This window comes from Anarrhichthys ocellatus, unplaced genomic scaffold (assembly GCF_004355925.1).
Source record: "Anarrhichthys ocellatus isolate YVR2014 unplaced genomic scaffold, GSC_Weel_1.0 scaffold13, whole genome shotgun sequence".
NCBI classification, from domain to species: domain Eukaryota; kingdom Metazoa; phylum Chordata; class Actinopteri; order Perciformes; family Anarhichadidae; genus Anarrhichthys; species Anarrhichthys ocellatus.
In genome coordinates, this window is record NW_022280043.1 from 7,246,245 (window position 1) to 7,261,418 (window position 15,174).

The 15,174-nt window shown below is 42.6% G+C and overlaps 1 protein-coding gene across 1 annotated transcript in view; it reads right to left on the minus strand.

Annotated features, from left to right (window-relative positions):
- Nucleotides 1-11,211: 11,211 nt before the first annotated feature.
- Nucleotides 11,212-15,174, minus strand: part of LOC116386635 (polycomb protein SCMH1) — a 33,215-nt gene continuing 29,252 nt past the window's right edge. The window contains exon 15 of the mRNA XM_031853035.1: nt 11,212-13,776. Within this exon, the coding sequence (XP_031708895.1) occupies nt 13,604-13,776 (173 nt within the window). The 3' untranslated portion in view covers nt 11,212-13,603. The remainder of the gene's footprint in view (nt 13,777-15,174) is intronic.

Here is a 15,174-nt window from a genome sequence, read left to right on the forward strand (position 1 = left end):
GATCCAATTCCAATTTAACCTCATGACGAAAGACGATGTTACCACAATGACAAAGAGTCAATGAGCACTGGAATGGCTTCAATCAACAGGACACATAAAAAAAAAAAGAAAAAAAGTGCTGTGACCTGTGATGAAAAATCAGACGAGGCAGCCGGAGGTGTGGCTCATTGCCTACAGGATGTCTGAAAAATGGGTCACACATGTGGGAGCACTGATCCTTATGAGTTACAGAAGACAAAAGGATTCATACTATGCCACAGTATACACAGGGGCCGTGACTCCCTCAGCGCTGATGGGATAGCATTGGGGGCAGGGAGCATCAGTGTTCTTGTTTAATTAGGTTTAGTCTTGGTTGCATCCAACCTGAGGGGTGGGGGTGAATGTGCTGTGCAAACAAAGTGGACATTCATCAGTGTTGCCAATCACACCGGATGTGATTAAGTTACACACCCTATGGCTGCAGCGCTGGGGCTAACGTTACACTGGTCGCCAAGCCAAACATAAGCATGCCGCATTCACAGCCTCAAAAGGTCAAGAGGTGTTGGATTGTTTTTACTCGAATACCCAAAGAGGTCACATTAACATCTAAGTATTACACCCAGGCTCAATTATCATTTTAGTGTCACGACCACGTATATGTTAAAAGGTGAAACTGTAGACTGAGAAGCCCAGTAATGGCATACTGTTATTAGGGACGTAAAACATTCTACAGCCCATAAGCTGTGAAAAATGCATTAGTGTTGAGTTTCTAGGCAACCCACTTCTACTACTACACAACAGCAGTTACAGAGACATGCATGTTACATCATATGGATTGATTTACATTAAAGAGAAACTATCTGTAGTCGGTATTCATGTTTCTTACAAAAGGAGCCATATATTTCATTTGCAAAGATTCTTACAGTGAAAAAGTGCCGAATTGAAACGCTGAATGTTTACAAAAAATGGTCAATATTCTCATCAAGACTTTTTACATACAATGTAGGTATGCACAGTGTGCATGTATCACATGTTTTTTATATCACTTTGGATGTGATGATGTAAGCATGTGTTAAATTCCAGTCAAGCAGAGTTGCATCAGTTGACTTTAATTGCTTACAGCCTGGATTGTTTGGATCCCATCCACTGAAGTCACATTTGCATCATTTGAATGGGAGGGCAGGCACGCGTCTGTCACTCTGTGTGCAATACTGTGAGCACACCTAGTTTGATAGAAATCTTGACATGAACTAAAATTGAACAGCTTAATCAGTAAGATTACGACAATCGAGCATTTGGGTCATGCTGAAGTGGAATTGATGAGACGTGATTAGAGAGGATTTTTAGAATGTCGACTACTTGTGCTGCATGTCTTGAGGAAATTTAAGTTGCCAACCCTAAACCTAATATTGTTCCCCTCTTCTCTTCCAGTTGCATCAAGAGTAAACAGGAAGCTTGTGGCGGGTTATAAGAGGGGGAGGGGAGGCACAAGCTTAGAAGGAAAGCAAAAATGGAAGGAAGAAAGAAGAAAGAAAGAGAGTTTAATTTATCATTGTTATTTTGTTCAATTTGATAGTTAAAAGTAAAAAAAAAACAATAAAGATTGAGGTGGAAAAGGTGACAGACCACCAAACTCTTGGCCACTAAGCATTTTGTGATAGACAGCATTTGACATTCCTGTCTGTTTTAAAAATAGTTCTCCAAAGAGGAAGAGAGAAACATGATGTGCAACATTTTGTCGCTGATCTGTCTGACACATGACACTAACACAGCAGCTCACTCTGAGCAGCGTATTTACCCAGCACATCAGCAACCTTCTCAAAATCAATAGTGAAGATAATTGAAAAGCTGAGTTAGCTCTGTAAGCTTCTTCAGTCTTGCACAGCATCTCTATGCAACTTGTTGGCTGCCACTTAATTGATCAACCGCACGCATTATCCCAAAAAAAACTGAAGAACCCAGGCTGCCAGCCTCCCCATCACTTGGCACAGGCACACCATGTACATTTCATGACCACAGCATGTTTCCGCTGCCAATTCCTTGCTTTGAGTCGGATTCACCGGGACACCCACAAAAGCCTATAGGGCATTTATCTTTTATAACGCTGTTTTTGTCTTTATTCAACGGTCTCAATGAAAGATTTAGGGAGATGCTTAATCCAATGGGTCTAGTCAGGTAGACAGGATACTGCTACTGCTGCTGTTGTGGCCATGAAACCCGCAGCGGAGGGATGGAGGGAGGCAGGGTGCAGACTGACAAGCAGACAGACAACCGTGGCTGCTAATATAGCAGAGGGAGGTGCTGATGGCCTGTTGCCAAGGTGACATGGGCCAGCCGGGTTCTGTCTCATTTGCAGATGCAAACGAGACCTCACAGCTCCTACCGACGCTTGCCAAGGCTCCTCTGGAGACACAAACTGAACCCCCTCCTCCCCGGAGAACGGCTCCTGCATACACCTGAGCTGAGAACAGAGGGGATGAGCAACTATTTATCTGCATTTCACGTTTGCTTGTGATGTGCCTCCTTTGTGCCCGTCTGCCTAGGCTCCTTTGGGAAAGAAGGATTGTTTATAGTTTCTAAGTGTCCAACAACCCCCACATTGACATCTTCCCTCGTTTCCTCATATCCATTGATTCCCTGTGTTGAATTGGCCTTTTCAGAGAGGGGGCTGATAGCAGCGTGCGCTGTTGAATAACAGCCCTCAGCCGACGCAGCACTCCACCCCAGCGACAACAAAAAGGCAGACTCCTTTGTTTGGCTGGAGGTAAACAGCTGGGAACAGATGATGCTGGCCGGGCTGATTTACGTGACCACAGCTACCGTGGTGACAAGGTTTTGTTATGATAAGGACAAACAGATGAGGGGAGAGGGAGGGTGAGGAGAAAGGCAGAGAAAGAGCATGAGAAGTCTAGTCAGATGCAAAACTAAATTTTAAGCTATTTGGGCATTTGTTTGTGTTCGTGTGGGTCTAAAATCCCCCCTTGAGAGCTCTCCCTGGACACATCTGAGAAAAGACAGGGCCTTACAATAGATGTATCAGTGTGAAGTCACACAGGTTAGAGAACAGACGTCCAAACTGCAGTGAATTACAAGGAAAAACACACTAAATAAAAAAAATAAAATAAAGGAAGAGAAAACACACCATTCCCATTCTTTTGTTTCTTTTTTCTTTTTTCAAGAAACACCAGTCTTGAATTATAATAACAAACAACTGGAAGACAGAACTAAATTATTGCGGTCTGTGTTCTGCGATGATTTGGAGGTACAGAATGAAAAACAACAGTAATGAAACTGCCATTAACAAGTGTGGCTGACGCGCACTTATGAGAAACGCCACATATGCCGTGCAGACCAAATCCTGAATGGTTAAATGGTCATGAATAATTAGGGCATTCTCTCACTGAGCAGATGTCTCTTTCTGCCAAACGCTGCTTCTCTCAAGAATGAACGGCTGGGCAAGATAAGCCTGGTGGAGGAACAGAGTGGGGGTCTCATTGGATAGAAGAGTGAAGGGAGGAAGATTGGATGCTGTGACCTGTAATACAATATACCATGTGTGCACAATCTCACACGCACGCACACACACACACACACACACACACAGGCATATATAATGCAAAGTCTTGCAATATGCACAGAAGCACTGATCAATGCCTCAAGCCTCCTGACCCTCCCCCAAAACACACAAGCACACTGCACTAACATTATATACGAGCATTCCCACTTGAAGCCCCTGAAGTCTGAAGAGACTACAGTGGCAAGGCCCCACTCGTCTACATGGTCACTGTGTCGGTGAACCCATACATTTCTCAGCATGCCCCTCAAATATTGATAAGGCAATCCCTACTTCACAAATACAGGGGCATTTTCTGTTGTTAAGCTCCAAACTTGTTTTTATGGAGGATTGCACCTTTTTCTGTAATACTTGTTGCCAATTGCAAAGATACCCCAGATTACTTATAGGCTTCTATTGTTTCCTCCCATGTTAAGTTGTTGCATCACACTATTCAAGATGTGTGCTTAAGGGGAGAGCTGTTATCCATATTACAGACTCTTCTGTTACTCTTCACTAACAGAAAAAGTTCTGGAGCTTGTGATCTTCCTCCGCAGATGAGGCAGCACAGCTGTGGTGGAAATATAGATGTTCAAACCTCAAATTTTTTCTTGGAGGACTACTGGTTCACAAAAAAAAAAATGGAGATCAAAAGATGAGGTTGTGGTTTTGTCAATAATCAACTTAAAATATAAAATATTCAAATGCTTGTTCTTTTTTCCCCACCGTCTTCAATAAGCTTGCTCAGAGAGTGTCCTTGTTGCCATATTTTGCTGTGACCTCTGTTAACCAATTAACTTGTTGCTGTCCAGTTTTTTTATTACTCTCTGGGCTGCTGTCAGTTGTCATTTTAGAGCTGGATGGAGACAAACCACTGCCACCCCTGGACCACCCGTGTGATCGAGCTTCAGGTCACATCCATCCAGCTCCTCAGGCCAAAGCTAAACGGAATAGTTAGATCAACATTTTGGAATATATGTTTTCTTGCCCAGAGTATAATGAAATGATCGATACCACATATCTTCGCGTGGACAATGAAGCTGGACCCAGCTGACTTTTATAGTTATTTTAGCTTAGCGTAGAGAGTAGAAGCGGGGAGGGCTCACTAGTTAACGCTGAAATACCCAATCAGGGGCTCCCGTCTCCCCCGGTCTCCCCTCATATTGATCTGCTTTAATCCAGGTTCTCACAAATTTGTCCTAAGGGGGTCCGTTTTTGTCCAAAGACTTGAAGACAGGATCGCTTTGTGCAACCTGTTTCGGCTCTGGCTGGCTGGGACATTTACGGGGGGAAACCATCTCTCGCACTCGCAATTCATCTTTGTGAAATTGGGAAATTTTGCAGTTTGAATAATATATGCAGCTGGGCATATACATACAATACATTTTAGTGACAATTGCACAGTGACATATAGTTGTCTTGTGAATTTAGAGACCCCCCTCCCCGAGATTTTGCTATTGAGGCATTGGTCTTGGCCCCCCAAAAAACCCTCCACACACTGTTTGTAATCCAGCATGGAACAACAGTGTTTTTTCAGAGATGTTATAAAACTAATATATCCAACAATGAATGTCTTCTGTGACCATATCCACTTATCTGTGTTGAAAGGAGCTCTTGTTGTAGTTAGAGGAATCCTAACAAGGGCAACATGTTTTCTATCTTGACATGAAAATGGTCAGAGGGTAGCATCAAAAAAAAGTCTCAGCAAGAAAGTAAATAAGCGTAATTCCGTGGAATGTCAAACTTTTAATGTCTAGTCTAAATGCCTCAGGACTCCCCAGCTTTTACTAAATTGTGCAGTGCATAACACATACAGTACATTTCATGAATAACTGTCTAAGCCTTTCTTTCAATTAGTTTCTCCAATTTAATCCGAACAATAACTCTCAGAATCAGTGCTCAATGACCAGATGCATTTGGCAGTCATGGACCAGTTGTTTTATCGTGTATAAATGCATTAACAGTATCTAAAGGTCATGTCATGCCAGGCAGAATGAAGTGTATTCAGTGTTCCGGCACACTTATTGGACTTGACTGTTACAGGTCCGTTAGACGGTTGAGCTGTTGACAGCCAGACACAGGACTGCGATGGCCAGCAATAGGTGTCTTGCCACCATTCCCTCAAGCACTTTCGCACACAGTTATGCATTCACCCTCACACCAGCAAAGGCCGGCAAAGGAAAACAAGTAAGGCATCAATATATTGACTTGTTTCTTTGGATCAAATCAAGGCTATAGGGGACTCGAACTATGGGATGTGAAGCAGGGGAAACAGTAATCGGTTGTCATTAGGCGGATTGAATAACAGAGATACGTTCCACTCAATCAATGGCTTGCAAACAATTTAGCACTGTAAGCTTATTGATTTCCACGGCTTCCCACACATACTGCAGGGATTTTGAAAAGCCTTGAAGGCTCCAGGTAGGGCTGTATTATGACAAAGAATAAAGCAGTGAGTCAGGAAGAGACACTGACAAAGACTCCTCTGCTTTGCTGTGAAGAATTCATTTTTGAATTGAGTTGAAGCTGTAGCTCTTCTGCTGCCTCATTGCTTCAAAAACGTCTCCTAGAAACTGAATCAACTGCCAGTGGTGGAGACGAAATTGTCTGACAGTGAAAGAGCTTAATGTGGAAGGCACTCCTGCTTGTCACAGAGTTGCCGTAACTAGATAAAGGAAAAGTGTTTTGCAGTTAAAGGCCCCATTTTGTTTTCTGTCAAATGCCGCCTCCCTGCCATCTTCAATTGAGTACAGAAACTGTCACTTCATCGGTTGCTTTATCAGTCACATCAAGCTTGATGTCTGAATAAGAGAATAACTTACGGCTAGCCTGTGAATCGAGACAACTGTGACTGATTCCGAGTTGCCTTTGTCATTCTGCAAAATTTGTTCATGACTCATATGCATCACAAGTCAAACGGCTCACACCTTACTAACCGATGGCCGGGGAGTTGTGTTTGTCCTCCTGGCTGAAGCAGGATATAAGTCCATCAAAGCCCATCAAATAGGCAATGGTATTTATGTTTGTGTAAGGAAGTGTGTGTCCTCATCACCACATCGCCAGGAAATCCCCACAGGAGGCAGCTTGTGGCACCTCATCCCATTTCAGTGATAATGCCATCATTGTCTTTTTTAATAAGGGGTGGAAAAGAGCGATGCTCTGCTCTTATGGTTGAATTGCTGCCATAGTCAAACAAAGATGTCTTTGTCCACCACTAAGCAACAAACCTATTGTTCATTTTTCACTTCTTACCGTGTTCGTGGGAGGATTTAGGCATGGCAAAATGTTTATGAAACATTAACAGAGAGCAGGAGCATCATAGCAGTGGTTTTTCACAGCTCTAAACTGTAAAAAAAAAATCAAAAGTGTTTTTGAAATTACTCTAACACGTCAACAGTGGTGTTTGGTTTGTGTAGGTGTTTCAGTTCCTCATGGCGGAATGGCACATCACAACAGAGTGATCACAGTTTTTTCACATGGAAGTGGAGTTACTAAAGCAGACTTGAGAATGGATTCTACTTGTGTTCTTCTCCTTGGCAGAAAGGGCAAACTGACCCTGCGTCACCATTTTTTGAATACACTTCATACTTCCCAAAATGCAACCGGAGGTGTGAAGTCACTTCAGCTTCTGCATAACATTTTCGCTGAGCCAGCTGGAACAAAGAGTAAAGCCTGCAACTTGTTAAGTGGAAAGCCTTTGCTATGGAGTGACGGATTGCAGCCCATTTTGATTGTGCAAACATTGGCTTCCAGTTTTGTTTCTATAAATAATATGATTTTTTTTAACCCGCCCTAAAGGCCTTTACACACGTGACGATTAAACAATCAAACAACACGAAAATGCAATGTACTCGCCTGCAAATATTTAGCATCAAATCTAGTTGCAACACTTTTTCATTAAAAGGTTCTAATAGATTGCTGTAGGCAGATGACTAACTAATCAGTCATCCTATTCGCCCAGTATGGCAGTCTATCTGAGGTCAATTGATGCATAGCCTCAATACTGTAAGCTATTCTATTGAGTTTCCTTTTAGAGAAAAAATACTATAATATTTATGTTCTGTGTGAAAGTATTCATGACAAAAACAAAAAGGTGTAAATGCAAATGAATCAGACAAGTAACACACCTTAAGAATGAGACTTCGGATGCCCTCAAGGAGAGAATGACCGAAAGTGGGACCTGAAGGGTGGACTCGACTTGAGCAAAACGGACAGCGCCATGGATTTACAGAGAACACAGAGTAGTGTCTAGAGTGGCTTCATTTCAAGCATAGGCGTAGAGATAAAAGGGATTCATTCTACTAGATCTGTTGAGGCAGTTGACCAGCTAGAAGTCACTTGCACAATGATTTAGCATACATTCTCATGAGTTTCCCATAGCTAACAAGGCAAATAATGTCTGATGGAGGACCTGGCCAAGCCACTTGAATCACTGTTTTAGTCTCTAAACCCAGGCATCCATTTAATCTCTCAGGTAGGACTTCAAAATGATATGGTTGGTAAAGTGCACCATTAGACCATTATGCTTTTAAACATACTGCAGTAGTTCAAAATAGTTTTGCTGCAACAATAATGTACATTCTGTACATTTGACTGGCTGACACTGTTATACAATTTATCTCATGACAGTAAAGAGGTATGGCAGGGATGTATTAATGGCACTTTTCTACATGAGCCCTTGATCGTTTACAACCAAAAAACAACCTGACAAACCAACAGGTGGCTGCTATGGATGGAAAGATTTGTAATCTTCTTTGGGTGATCTTTTAAAAGAAAACTAAAATCCAATGATCCATAAGATGCTGAATTCTTTCTTTTTACAGTCAAATAAACCAAAGCCATTTTAACAGGGTTCTCCCATTTTTCCCCCCCATGTCAAAACAGTTACTTGTTGTCTGTCGCTCAGGGAGACTTTCACACACAACCACAGAATACATTACTGTCGCGTTTCAACATCAGTGAAAAGTGAATTTGACCATGAAGTTCCCTTTTATTCAAAGGCCTCGACTACTTTGGAACTCGGTTTTCGATATATGTTGACTCACAGCCTGTCGTAATCTTTGCAGAAAATAACTATATGTTTTCACACATCAAAAGCACTGCGGGTGGATGATTTGAGATTAATACATACCAGAGTAAAGCATGGTGGCAACATTCTTATACTCAAATTGGTGACAAAATTGACATTGTTCAAAATCTTGAAAGAGTCTGAATCATACGCTGTCACAGGCAGAGTTATGTTAAAAGGGGGCCAGTTATTGATAACACAATCAGTTACATTTGTGTCAACTCACAAAAAGCAACTAAAATATGATTTGATAATTTCATTACTGGGCTACAGTATGTGCGCTTGGACAGAGAAGGTGACGCAGACATGCCATTGGAATTTCAAAATAGAGGCGTATCTTAAAGAGCAAGATATGTATCAATATATTATATATCGATCTAGATGTATCATACTCAAGGCGTTATAAATGAGGGTCCCTCTTCAATAGTCTTACATATAGTGAAATAAAGGTTGATAATAATTCAGTGGGTAGCACACTGTCACAAAACTGGATGGTGCATTATACTAGAAACCAAATCAACCTTGGACAAATAGTTAAAGACAGCACTGCAAACACAAACACATTTCTGAGCACTGTGCGTCAGGTTGATTCCCTCTATCACACCCAACAACAAATAGAGAACACGGTTTAACTGTGATATAACTAGACAGACAGTGAGTGTTTTTGTTGTCCCTGCGTGCACAGTTGAACTACAGCAAGTTAACTGTCTTTTGACCGACTTTGTAAAATAGCGGACAGAACAACGCAAGTATAAAAATATGACACAAGCACTGATGAGTAGCAGGTGATGTAATACTGGGAATATATATAATATGAAGAATCACATTCAACACACTATTGATGTATAATTAATAAAGAGTGCAAACTGTTTTCATCCACACTTCATCAGTGTGCTGATAAATCAATTCCCAATTGAAAACAGCGGTTAAACAAGTTGATCAGGTGCCAACAATCAAGCAATTATGCGCTGGTGTTGAATAGAGTGAAAAGTCTAAAGTGCAGGGAAGCGTACTGTACTGGGGAGTATAGAAAGCCGTCATAAAAGATGAGCCACCAAACATGTGCAGTGAAATGTTATTTTGGTCATAAATCAGCCATTTTTCCTGCGCTGACACACCATTTCAAATTGCTGCAGTAACACTGCCATAATCAGAGATTGCTAACCATGTACATCATACTTTAAAGTTTTTTTCATGTTTCATTAAATGCCTTTCCTGTGTTTCAGGTTAACTTCTTCAATAATAAATTATCCGCATGCAGCTCAAACAGCCTTTACTCTACTAGCCAATGGATTGCATAAAACCTGAAAGCTGTCTGTTATGCAATCTTTGGATCGCTCTATTTGAACACACACGAAAAGAAAGCATTCTTAACTGTATTTTTCTATGAAAAGAATGCTCTGGAGAATGTGTTTAACAGAGTTTACTTGTACTTGTTCCAGTCCCATGCTGTTTTCTCCGCTGACTAAACACCATGCAGCAGGGTGGAGGTCAAGACAGAGGCAGCAGATAAGAGGGACAGGGGAGAGGAGGGAGAATGGAGGAGGGAGAGGAGGGCGTACTCCCTGACCGCAAAGCACAATGTCTTATCTTGTCCTCTGTCCTCCCTGTCTTTATCTACTGCACATGGATGTGGAGACTGTACACAGATGTTTGCTGCCCGCAGAAATGGAAATAAGAATGAAATGTTTTGTACAAATGACAGTGCTGCCTAAGCCAGAGTCCATTGAGCAAATAACTAGTAAAACAGATGTAAATATTATGTAAAATAAACAACTTTAAGAACTCTAATACCAGGCCAGAAAGTGGCACATGGAAAGTTGTCTGCATGTCCATACAAAACAGGTGTTGCTGTGAGCTTGGTGACGTAGTGACTTGATGTTCTCTCAGTTGCTAACTGAACAATAACTAAAAGCAGTTGAGCAAATTGACTATTTGCCAGGCACAGCAGAACTTGTAACCCCACGTAATAATATAGTTAGCTGATGACATGCTCCTTGCTTTTTTGGAAATAACAACCGGCTGCTACCGTGGGTAGTAAGCTAGTTAGACGGCTATGCTAACGTCTCTCAGAGGTCAGCCTGGCCAAGATGGCTTGCAATTGGTCAGCACCGCAAATTCCAGTCCTCCAAAATTTGACTCTGTGTAAAAGCTCAGCACCAGATTATTTAGCCTCGACCAGGAAATCCACTAAAAATTAACTGTCCAACAATATTTTCTTTAATTGCTACTCTCTGCTTCTCCCTGCAAGGGTCTGTTGTTGTATGCATACCATAGACTGTAGCTGTACAGATAATAGTTCATTCATAACTGCACTACGCATATTATATTCACTAGGTTAGGCCTATATATAAGCAAAATGCTTGAACATGCTTTTCAGGTATTTATTATATCAATATCTATATTCTTGCAGTGGATGGATATTGTTATGAATGTATGACAGTGACATTTGGTTTTTATTCTGTATCCTTTCTTCTTAACTCATGGTTTCAAACAGCAATATCCAGGGATGAGCCTAGAGTGGATCTTGGATAAGCCTCTAGCCCTTGGCTTAGGTCCCCACCCCCATTTCTCTAGTGCTTGCTCTCCTTCTCTCCTTCTCTCACTCTCTCTCTCTCTCTCTCTCTCTCAAACAGACGAACACACATAGAGGGACTCCAAAAGCACTACAGACACTCTGCCAATTTAATAAAGAGAGACTTTGTCATGCGTATCTCTCCCACAGCTTCCTGGCCAAAGTGACAACAGTGTGGGTGAGTGGAAAAACAGGAAGAAGACAGGCAGAATATAGACAGCTTTAGCGGGCCGTGGATTGGCCTGCGTGTGTGTGTTTATGTTTGTGTGTCTGTGTCTGTGCTGAAGCCTGTGCATGTGTATGTACAGCATATGTGTTAACCCGCGAAGACATGTGCTCACCAGGACATTGCTCAACATTGAGAAGCGATGGTGGTGTAACACTGACAGGGCTCCCCGGTCAGGAAGGAGAACTAGCTGTTTCCTGGAGCGGACGTCTGGCTGTCAGCGCCTGGGTAGGAGCGGGATATGGCTCCACCACAAACAGACCTCATGATGGGAAGACCACTGGACAAAGGCCACAGGGGGAACTTCACCCAGGCACCGAGCTTTTGGGGGAACTTAATAATGCATGATTTGTGTTTTCTTGGTAGTACAGCATGATTGCTTTCCTGAATGTCCCTCTGGAGGATGAATATCTCTGAAAATGTACAGATCTCTCAAATGTTATCGAATACACTCTAAAAGATGCAACATTGTGCCTTTTAGAGGTTGGCTGTACTTTTATCACCCCCCCACCCCGAGACTAAAGGCAGCCTATTCTACTCTGTTTTTAGCGTATGAGCGCTCCACCACTGTAATACTGCAATAGTTTCTTCATTAACCCACACTTTCCCTCCTAATTATTTTGCTGCTGTCAACGATGTGGTAACCAAGTGCTTGTATACTAACAGTGTCCAAACCGATTTCTGCTGTGAGTGAGTCATTTGGTAAATATAGGGAATGACAGCACTGACTTTCAATTTGGGCTCAGCTGTTTAGCAGTCTAGTTGGAACACACAAACACATGAACATGATGACAGATGCACACACACACACGCGCACACAGCTGTCAGTGGTTTGGGTGTTCAGAGAAGATATTTGAATTCTGCAGTTGCATACATGTAGGAGATGAAACTGCAGCGTGCAAACATGGCATGACATGAAAACATGGCGTGGAAATAGGTCATATCATAGGTAGTACAGCCTTTGAACTGCCTCAACTGTTATTGCACCGATGTATCAGTAGATGAGACCTGCTTTAGCTTGACAGCCAGAGAGGCTCCCCAGATGGTAAACAGAAAAATGAAATTATGCCCTGACCATGCCAGATTGTTAGTGTCCACAAAAGGCTGTTAGTTCCTGGTGTTTTTGTGGAGCTGAGCACCAGTCAGGACTACCTTACAGCTCACTGTCATATTTACACCGTCAGATTTATTTTGGAGGAGTGAAAAAAGCCCTCCCCCCCCCCAATCCCCCTGCCCAACACAGAGACATATCTGTTTACTGGAGAAAGAGAGCGAGAGAACAGACGGTAAGGCCACAGGTACATGTGCATGCATGTGTGCTGGCGTGTGCACAATATTTTCCTGCGTGTGCGCGTGCATGGGTGTCATGTTTGTTTGTGGAGGGGAAAAGTGTCACCGGGTGCTTTAGCCCCGCCACAAACCCAACTCCTCCCGACATCTGTGAGTCAATTAGCTGACTGAAGAGAAAACATCCCTGCCCCCTCTCTTCCACACCCACCCTTCCCTCCATGCATCCCTTCCTCCACCAAACAACTCCAACAAGCCAGCCAGCCAGTTAGGTAGTGTAGCATAGCAGCTCCTGTCTGCCCTGCCTGGTGTGAGGCACTGGGGGAGGGGCGCTAGTCAGGGCCGGGGGTGGGAGGGTAGTGGGGGTGATGAGGTTGGATGTCAAGAATGTGGCTCATGGTCTGCTCTTTTGTGTGTTTTGTGCAAGATGAATAGGCCCATGGCAGGCTGGGGTGCTAGCCGGCCACAGATCCCGTTGACTTGTGTGTTAGAAAAGCCTGAAGGCCTTGGCCTGCCCCTCTTGAAATGAGACAGACGGATAATGAAGGCTGCTGGGTGAACAACTTAAACGCCCACTACATATAGAAATAACTATTTCAATGTCTTATTTCCTCCATGGCTCATTCTTGTCTCAATATTGCATTTAGCTTCATTATCTCTCTTCTCTTCTGTCTATCTCTATCTCTCTGTCCATGCCTCCCAGAGCCCCCTATCAGGAAAGTTATTGTTTGCTAAGCTGCTGTGGGGGCTGTTCGTTTTTATGCCTGGTGCATCCCATATTCCCTTCCCCATTCGTCCCCAATGCCCTCCATGTCCTCGGGCTACTGCTATGGAAATATGCTTCAGTCACATTGCTAATTATTTAAGAGTTGTCACCTCATTAACAGTGCTGGGAGATAATGAATGATTAATAGGTCATTCCTCACATCGACACTGTGTTCTCCCACTCTCTCCCACTTCCTCCTTCCATATAGCTACTTGTTTGTCAGGTTGTGCTGGCTCTTGTTGTCCATCGAGTCTGTGTTTCCCTCCACAATCCTGCACTGCATGTGCACGCTCACGAAGGTAACTGGAAACGTCATCAGCGGCTGCAAGGCAAGAAGTGCAGTGAAGGGAACACGATTAGTGTTTGTGTCGACAATGATCCCTCAGGCTGGTAAATGCTGGGGAACCGTGTTGCTTGGAAATGCAGGCAGTGGGCTAGTGGTACAGATTGTAAATGACTGACATTGCTTGATAATGACCCAAGATTGGATACATAAAACCAGGGAGTCAACTCCAGTTGGTTTTGTATAGCTTGCATTAAGTCAGCGTTGGGGCGTCTGAACACCTGCAGGCACCAATACTACTTATCATGTCTTTGCTATCATGATAAGTATGCTGGGAATGCTCAGCTGGAGTGGGGAATTTGTGTCAGTGGTTATCTGGTGCCTCAGATACCTCTTCATGGTCTCGACTATCTCAGCTAACAGGAACATTGCATTCTTTCATTCATTACGACAACTATTTTCCTGCTACCACTGAAGGCCACAGTATGCTTCAACATGTCAAGTATGCTTCAAAGCCTGCTGTCACAGAGAGGGGAGGGGTTGAAGAATGTAGGATGAATGAAACAAATGAGGATAACAGCGCATAAACAGTCTCCCCTCTGAGGCAATCACAGTGTTGTGCTTGGTTGTACAGAAGTAGTAGTGTGATGAATGACAAAACAGAGCTTGAGAAAGAAGTTCAAACCCTGCCTTGTGTGTTGGCCATATTGTCACATTGTCTGTGTAAACTACAGACCCAACCCATGTCCTCTTTAAGTTAGGTATTCAGAACAACGAGAAACACTTTTGCCCTCCAACATGGTCTTAGATCTAGTTCATTGGGTCTGGGCAATCATTTTCTGTACTATGTATCAGCTCTCAGCAGAATATTAAAGTGAGAATATTTATATTTATATTCATTCAATGTATTTTACAGAAAAGTGTTGTCCAAATCAATAAATTCAAACAAGCTGTAATTTAATGTTTAAAAAGTCTTAGTTTTGTGTGCAGTTGTGTGCCTTCTAATATGCAACAGTGGAACAGTTAGCTACCCAGAGCATCCGTTTGACTATTTTGTAATTTTGCATATATTGGCCATATTTTAATATACCAGATACAGGTATTGGGAAAAAAATACATTATTAATATTGTGATAATGATTTCAATTTCAATTTCTCCACACAGACAAACTATGAGCCCATTTTTACCAACTCTATTCTCAGATCTTCTATATTTGTAGTTTGTTAAGTCTTATAGAGATCAGGCCTTCTAGGGCTGTTCAAGTGGGACGAAATAAGCATGTAAAAACAAACCAATCAAGTGCATCACCATCAAACAGTAACAGGCATTACATGGAAACACTACATGGAACAATCACAAAAGTTTTTGGAAAGCTGCTTTCATGTGGTACCCTTTGAACACCCCCCACCACATCAAATCATTACTTTCACTCAAGTC